This window comes from Camelus dromedarius, chromosome 3 (assembly GCF_036321535.1).
Source record: "Camelus dromedarius isolate mCamDro1 chromosome 3, mCamDro1.pat, whole genome shotgun sequence".
In the NCBI taxonomy this organism is placed as follows: Eukaryota; Metazoa; Chordata; class Mammalia; order Artiodactyla; family Camelidae; genus Camelus; species Camelus dromedarius.
In genome coordinates, this window is record NC_087438.1 from 50,893,726 (window position 1) to 50,901,645 (window position 7,920).

Sequence of the window (7,920 nt, forward strand, 5' to 3'; positions counted from 1 at the left end):
TAACCAATCCATCAGCAAAGATTTCTGAGCATTTCCACCATGTGCTTGATCCTGTGCCAAACGCCGTAAAGTATAAGGATGAACCAGATGTCAGTTCTGCCACTGAGGGACCCAAAGCCTGGAGAGTGGGGAGTATGTGGGCAGACCAGAAAAAGTGATTACAAGAAGGTGTGATGAATGGAATGATGAAAAAGAAACAGGGACGCTCTGGAGGACAGCGAGGACAGAGGTGGACACCTATCAGAGTGGGGCTGGGGAATCGGGAAACACGTGGGAAAACGTCCAAGAGGAGATGTTTGACCTGAGCCTTAAGGAGTAGACAGAATTAGCACTCCAGGCAGTGGGCCCAGAACAGAAGACTGGGGGAGCACGACATTTCAGTCAGTTTGTAGGCAGATCAGACCCCTGAATGGTCGGGAGAGTGGGTGGCTGGCGATTTGTGTTTTGGACGAACTACTCTGACCCCAGAATGGGGCTCAGAATGGAGAATCGTGAGTAGAGAGAGCAGTAATAGAGAGCAGAAGTTGCCAAGTCCCAAAGGTGGAGAAGAATGGAGAGATATGGATGGGTTCAACTGGTATTTGAAAATAGTGTCAGACGCTGGGTGACGGGAGCAGCTGGGTGAGTGAGCCGGTCAAGACGGCAGGCGGAGCAGGCATGGGTGGGGAGAAAGCATGGGTTTTGCTTTGGTTCTCATTGAGTTTAAGAAGCTTGTGGGACATTCTGGTATGAATGCGGTCCAGCAGACGGTTGGATAAGTGGTTTTGGAGCTGAGAGATCTGGGCCAAAAAGTATGATTTGTGAAGTGACTGCAATTATAGTAACAGCTGAAATCACTGGAGGACGTTTGACCGTCGAAGAGGGGAAAGTGCATTCAGAAATGAGGCGACTCAGCGGGGTGGGCATAGCTCAGTGGTAGAGCACATACTTAGTATGCACGAGATCCTGGGTTCAATCCCCAGCACCTCCATTAAAAAAAGAAAAAAAATTGAGGAGACTCAGAGAAGTGTGGTCACAGAACCATAGGGGTGCTCTTGGGTGGAAGACCCAACATAAAAAGACATCAGTGTTCCCTGCATCCTCTGTACTTAACACAACCCCAATAAAAACAGCAACAAGATTTGCTCAGAGAGCGAGTTTCTTCTGTCCTGTTTACACAAGGCCTGGCATAACTCCAGTGCCTGATAAATATTTCTTGACTATGTATGTAGGGACATTCATCCACTGGAATAAAATGCAACTTCAGTGAAGAATAGGGTCTATATGTGCTGATATATATTAAGTTAAAAAAACAAGGTGCTCACCTGTTGATGCTATTATACATATATATATATATGTTTAAGGATATATATGTAATATTATACACAGTTAAATAAATGAGAAACACATCCTTTTTCTGTGTAAGGGTAACAGCCAGTACATGCAAAGCACTCACTATGTTCCAGGCACATGTTTTAACTCATTTAATCCTTTCTGCTGGGTAGGTACTATTGCGATCCCATTTATACAGACTAGGAAAATGAGACAGAGTGTCAAAGACCAGCCCAGGACTGCATGGCTCGTCAGTGGCAGAGGTGAGAGCAGAAGCCAGGCAGTCATACTTTTCACCATCACGAGCCTGCCTCTCATGCAGGAAAGTGTTAACCGAAAGGGACAAGAGTGGGAAATAGCGGAGAGAGTTTTACTTTTATTTTATACTCTTGAGTATGCAGAATATTATTATTTTACCACACGCGTTATTCCTTTAACAATTAAAAAAACTAATTTAAAAATATTTGTGAGAACTGGGTTTTGGGTGTACAGTGAGAGCAGCCCTGGGGACCTCTCCAGAGGTCCCAGTGGACCACCGTCTGGTAAGAGGGTGGGGGTGGGCCCACTGAGGCCACATCCCAACAGGCTGGTTGAAAGGAATTACAAAGGAGATACCACTGGTTTGCTTCCCATATAATTAAAGTTCAGTCCTGAGAGGATAGGCAGCATTTAAAAGTACAGTGGCCAATGTCTGGCTTTGATTTTTCCAGTGACTTTTTCTTTGTTAAGTTTCTCTCACTTGGAAATCCCTCTGCTGTGGATTCCTGCATGCACAGCTTCAAGGGCTCATTCTACAGACTTCGGGTTTTTTTGACTATGCAATACATTCCCCTAACCAAAAAAGTTAAAATCAGTCTAAAAGATGTAAATGAGAGATCTTACTCCCAACCACTCCATTCTACCCTCTTCCCCCCCTTTTTAATTAACATGAGTGTCTTATTTAAAATTGTAATAAAAAGCAAATGGACATGTAGAAGACATTTGTCTTATTTTAGAAAACACAGGCTTTCAAGAACTTTCCAAACTCACTGCCAGAATTAAAATCTCACATCACAGAAATGTTTAGTAACAAATATTGACCAACAGATTACAATAGTAAAGTTGTACAACACATTAAAAAGCCTCCTAACTTTTTTCTTTACCAAAAGTCAAGGAACTCATGAAATAATGATAGAAAGTTATCATTAATTTCAGGAAAAAAGGCACATCCAGGTGAGACAGTCAAGGTGATTTGCAAAACGCAGCGTCACATTTGCTCTGCGCGTGATCATCTGAACGCGCCCTTACACCTGCTACTTGCAAGTTGAAGTGTATGCACACATATATATCCTTATTCTTATTTTTTTCCTACACACCCTGAGTCGCTGCTTTTTTCCTTTCTAAATTGGCAGAGCACTTTCTCATTCTTTTTTCTTTTCTTTTCTTTTCTTTTTTCTTTTTTAACAGCTGCACAACTCACTGTTAGTTTAACAAGCCTGCTCTCAGCGTAGTCCCTTGACCCCTGACCCAGCTGTTGGCTTTGCTGAGGAGGCTCCAGGTTTGAACCAGCCTTTCTTGCTCCTGTTTTTAGTTTTCCCAGCCATCACCTTCCTACCAAGACAGCACTTGTACCCACACTGCCCTTAATGAGGGGTAACCCGGGGCTTCTCTTCCCTGTTTGCCTTCTCCTCCAGGGCACACAGTGGGTGCCAGCCCTTCCTTGATGGCCCTTGGGGCAGCAGCTCACACCTGCTCCTTCTTGTGATTAAAAACAGACTCAGGGGCCCTTCCATTCGAATCTCATCACTGGCAATTTCAGCTTCTCGGGAACAAGTGTGCGGAGGCGGGAACTGCCCCCCCCTTGTATGAACACTTCTAGTTTAACTGTAAACACCTGTCGCCAGAGCGGTGCGGCTGCTGAACAGGTACAAAGTAATGTATTTTCTTCCTTTTTTTGTTTCCTTTTAACCTATGTTTTATCATGGCTCTGTGCTTGTTGTCTGATTGCTAACTTTCAAATGCGCTGAAACAGCGCCATTGTCAGGTAGTGGGGCTCCCAGCAAAGGTCTCCTCTGCGGCTCGCTCTGCCCGGGATGGGCGGAATGCCCCGGGTAATGGAAGATGATCACGGTTTAACAAACGTCACCTGGGGACTGGGGTGACCTGGGGATGGCAATGTTCTGTTTTAATTAAAGTGTTGTTTACCCGCCCACCTATTCTGAACAAGTGTTTTCTCCCGGCTTTGGTGGCCTGTGCCAGAGGGATCCGTCCTGCTACCAGCATGCCCACCCAGCTGGAGATTGCCATGAACACCATGATCATGATCTTCCACCGCTATTCCTGCAGGGAAGGGGACAGGTTCAAGCTTAACAAGGGGGAGCTGAAAATGCTCCTGCAGCGAGAGCTCACGGACTTCCTCTCGGTGAGTCCGCTTTTCTCCCCATCCAATCTAGGGTGGATGTGGCGCACGTCCTGGCATGGCCTCTGTGTATGTAGTCTCCTGTGTTCTGCCACACGCACAGTATAATTTCTATCGAGATGCAAAATACAGGGACGCAAAAACTAGAGATCTTCTTTGTTTTCTGTGCCTGGAGGCATGTGCCCTTTCCTGTCGTGCTGTAGTTAGAGTTTCCAGGTGTGATAAGAGATATTTGAGGCTTTCAAGAAGTATTCAACATCCTGGTGCAGCCATCAAAGATATATCTAGTTGCACCAGGAGTTAGAGTTACAACTAGTGACACGAGTTATACCTGGAGCTCTGTCCAGCTGTCTGTAAATGAATAAATAGTGTGATTGGGGCCAGAAATGAAGCCTGGGGTACGTTATGCTGTGGTGGCAAATTTTCTAGTGAAGGACAAATACCTGGAGAGTTTGTTAGCCAAGCACAAGCTGACTGGGACTGCTGGCAATGGTATGTCTGGCCAGGGACCAGGTGGGTAGCAAACAGGTTTACCTCCCAAAACAGCCGGGAGTTCAAAACATCCACACGTGAATCCTTACAATGGGGTAAGGATTTCTCAGCCTTCTCTGAGAAAAATGCTTACTCTGGGATGTATAGAGCTGCCTTGAATTGATTTTTAGCACTTGTAGTAGCCTGGCTTGATGTTATTCTGTTCAAACCCAGTACTAAGACAATAGGAATTGTAATTATGACACGCTTTTCTCCCACCCTCTATGAGAAGAAACTAAAATTAAAAAATTTTAACATAATAATTCCTTACAATACCTTTTAAGTAATTTTAGGAGTCCCCTGGACTGTTGGCACATCGATTTATTCAAGTGAAGTTTATCATTGTTTTTGACTGACTTGATTTTGAGCAATTCAATTTAAGTTTCCAGCTATTAAATGCTTGGCAACTAATGAGAGGACAGTGGGGAATTCCTGGAGGAAATGAACTACACTTTTGGAAACATTTCTCATCAACCAATCTCAGGGAAGGTGGGGGCTTCACAATCCCACCCTTTCTGAACCCTGATCTCCTCTTTGGGTTCCTTCCTACTGATAAAATGGTGTCTCCCTTATAAGATCTCCCCTTTATTGGGTGCCCCTGTTTTTGTGTGTCAGGCGTGGTGCCAGATAAAATATTATATGTTCCATGCAATGTTGGGGCCTCAAGCTCAGAAAGTATTCATCATTCATCTGAAAGTTTTACATTTAACCAACTGTCCTGTATTTTTATTTGCTAATTCTAACAACCTGGTGCTAAGCACTTTCCAAAGTGTGTTGAAGTGTGTTCCAAATTTGTGGGGAAATATAATTCTCCCCTTTTGGTAAATAAAGAACTTTAAAATTATTAAGTGATTTCCTCCACATCCCATTGTTGGCAAAGGGCAGAGCCACTCACTGTCCCTTTTGGCTTCAAAGCTTCCAGCTTTCCATGTCCCGCCTGCCCCCCACCCCCAGCCTGGCCCCTTGGCCTGTGGTGTAAATGCATTTTCAGCACAAGCTGCTCACTTGGATGTGCTGCTGTTTGCTCCTCTTGGCGTTTTGGTTTGAGCCAGGATTGTATGGCCCTGGGGCCGAGGCCTAGCCCCATTTAGAATGTGTGCCTGGTTCTCACCTACCTGCAAACAGGCACTTGGAAATTGCCTTAGAGGCTAAAAATGGAACTAAAAACTTTCATGTAGCTAAAAGGAAGATGTGATTTCAGTTGTCACTATGAACCTCAAAGCCTGGGAGTTAGAAATTTTCTTCTTCTTTTTAGTGCCAAAAGGATCCCGAGTTGGTTGATAAGATAATGCAGGACCTGGATGCCAATAAGGACAACAAAGTGGATTTTAATGAATTCGTGGTCATGGTGGCAGCTCTCACAGTTGCTTGTAATGATTACTTTGTAGAACAATTGAAGAAGAAAGGAAAATAAAGACAAGCAGTTCGCTAATCTAAAGCAGAAATATATCCAAAGTTGTTCACTCACTGTTCATCTATACCCACCACCACAGTAATGCCATATGCAGATACCATACGCATATAATTAGTTGCTAGTATCATCAGGTGATATATACCATAATATATTGCCTTTAAAGAAATATTCCAAGCTTTACACACCCTACTTGACATTTTCCTATATTATTAAAGATGTTATATGCATTTTTTTTTGTCTATCAAAGAGAACATCACAGAAATTTAACTACTTTAAAATGAGACTGGAACTTAGCAAATTTCTTTTTTCTTATTGAAGTATAGTTGATTTATAATGCTGTGTTGGTTTCTAGTGTACAACATAGTGATTCAGTTATACATATATATCTATTCTTTTTCGTTCTTTTTTATTACAGGTTATTATGAGCTATTGAATTAGATCCTATGCTATACAGTAGAACCTTGTTGTTTATCTATTATGTATATAGTAGTGTGTGTCTGTTAATCCCAAACTGCTAATTTATTCCTCCCTGCCCTTTCCCCTTTGGTAACCATACGTTTGTTTTCTATGTCTGTGAGTCTGTTTCTATTTTGTTAATAGAACTTAGCAAATTTCTAAGGCGAACATCCATCATCCTTAAATTGTATTTTGAACTTCTTATCCTATTAAAGAAATAAAGTGACTCTTGCACCCTCTTATGATTCTGCTTCAAACAGAAGAAGCTGTGAAGGTCTGTAAACAGAAAGGTTAATAAGTGGAAGGAAGTGCCGGCTTTGCTGTGAATCAGGTCAGGGAAGGGGTAGGTTCAGGGTTGAGTGCTCAAGCCAAGAGAGTGAGACCAGCAACCTTTGGGGGCTGGTGCATAAATCCTCCCTGCCCCTGGGGTGGCGTAATTCTGAAGCAAGGGTTTTACACCGTTTCCCAGTGCTTCCCCTGGGCTGAGCTGCAGTGGCCCCTGGGGAGGAGGGCGAGGTACCACACCTTCCCCAGGCCGCCTGCCCTCCCTGGTCTCACTGCATAGCCCCACCCTGTGTGTCCTGCACCTCTCAGATAAACAGCTTGTCTTGGGTCTGCTTGGGGGAAATCACGCTATAACAGATCCTTTGGAGAATTTAACAAAGGGAGTGATGTGATTACATTCGTACTTTTAAGTACACAGCTACAGTGTGAAGAAAGGGCCAGAGAGAGGGCAAGTGTGGAAGAGGTGACCAGGTCGGAGGCCATGTGCTGTGGGCTGAGGGAGAGATGCCGGTATCTCAGGCCAGGCTCTGAGCAATGGAGATGAAGAGAAGTGGTTGAATTTGCTAGGTCTTCTGGAGGTGGGACCGGCAGGACTTGCCGAGGGATTTGTGATGAAAGTTAGGAGCGTGCAGTCCAGGACGATAGAGCGGGCGCCGCTATTGCCTGTCTCGTATCCAGCCTACCTTTCTTCCATATATCAAACCCTGATTTGTGCGGGGTAGCATTGTGCTCAGCTGAAAACCTGGATTTCCCAGCCTCTCTTGCATCTAAAGTGGAGCTTGTAACCCAGTTCTGGACACTGAGAGATAAGCAGAAGTCTGCTAAGAATTTCTGGAAATGGTTTGCTATTCCCATATAAGTTCTGTGCCCTTGACATTGTTAATTCATTCCTTTTCTTTCCGTTGACATGTGGATGTGAGCCTGGAGGTGGGGCTGCCATTCTGCAACCATGAGGACAGTAAAGAAAAAAGATAGAAAGAGCCAGGACATCGTTGGTTTTGAGGAACCACTGTCCAGCCCTGGTCTGCCTGCCTCTGGTCTTCTTATGTGAAAACAAACAAACAAAATTGCTCTCTGGTTAGACTGGATTCTGTTACATGCAGCCGAATGCAATTCCTACCGTTTAGACTTTCAGTCAAGCAAATGATACAATATACCAAATGGGAAAGACTGAGGTAGGAGCAGCTTTGTGTGGGGAAAATGGGGGGAACTCTTCTCCTTGAAATCCCTATTGGACATCCAAGTGGAGATATCACATGGATGGTTGGATGTAGGATCTGGTCCAGAGCTCAGGGAAAAGAGGGGACTGGAGATACAGAATTGGGAATCATTAGCATCTAGATGATGTTAAACCACAGAACGAGAGGAGACCACTTAGGATGAGAATGTGGATTAGAGAAGAAGAAAGGCCCAAAAGTTAGCTTTCAGGAGAAAGAGGAGCCAGCCAGTGATAGAGCGAAGGCATGGCCAGGAGGTTAGAAGGAAAACCAGGTGAGTGTGTGCTTCAGAAGCCCAGAGATGCAAG

At 44.3% G+C, this 7,920-nt stretch overlaps 1 protein-coding gene across 1 annotated transcript; it reads left to right on the forward strand.

Annotated features, from left to right (window-relative positions):
* The first annotated feature begins 3,269 nt into the window (after nucleotides 1–3,269).
* Nucleotides 3,270–6,325, forward strand: S100Z (S100 calcium binding protein Z). The gene is made up of 2 exons (XM_010975020.3): nucleotides 3,270–3,712; nucleotides 5,496–6,325. Exons 1-2 carry the CDS (start codon nucleotides 3,572–3,574, stop codon nucleotides 5,652–5,654), a joined length of 300 nt encoding a protein of 99 aa, XP_010973322.1. The 5' UTR covers nucleotides 3,270–3,571; the 3' UTR covers nucleotides 5,655–6,325.
* The last annotated feature ends 1,595 nt before the right edge of the window (nucleotides 6,326–7,920 follow it).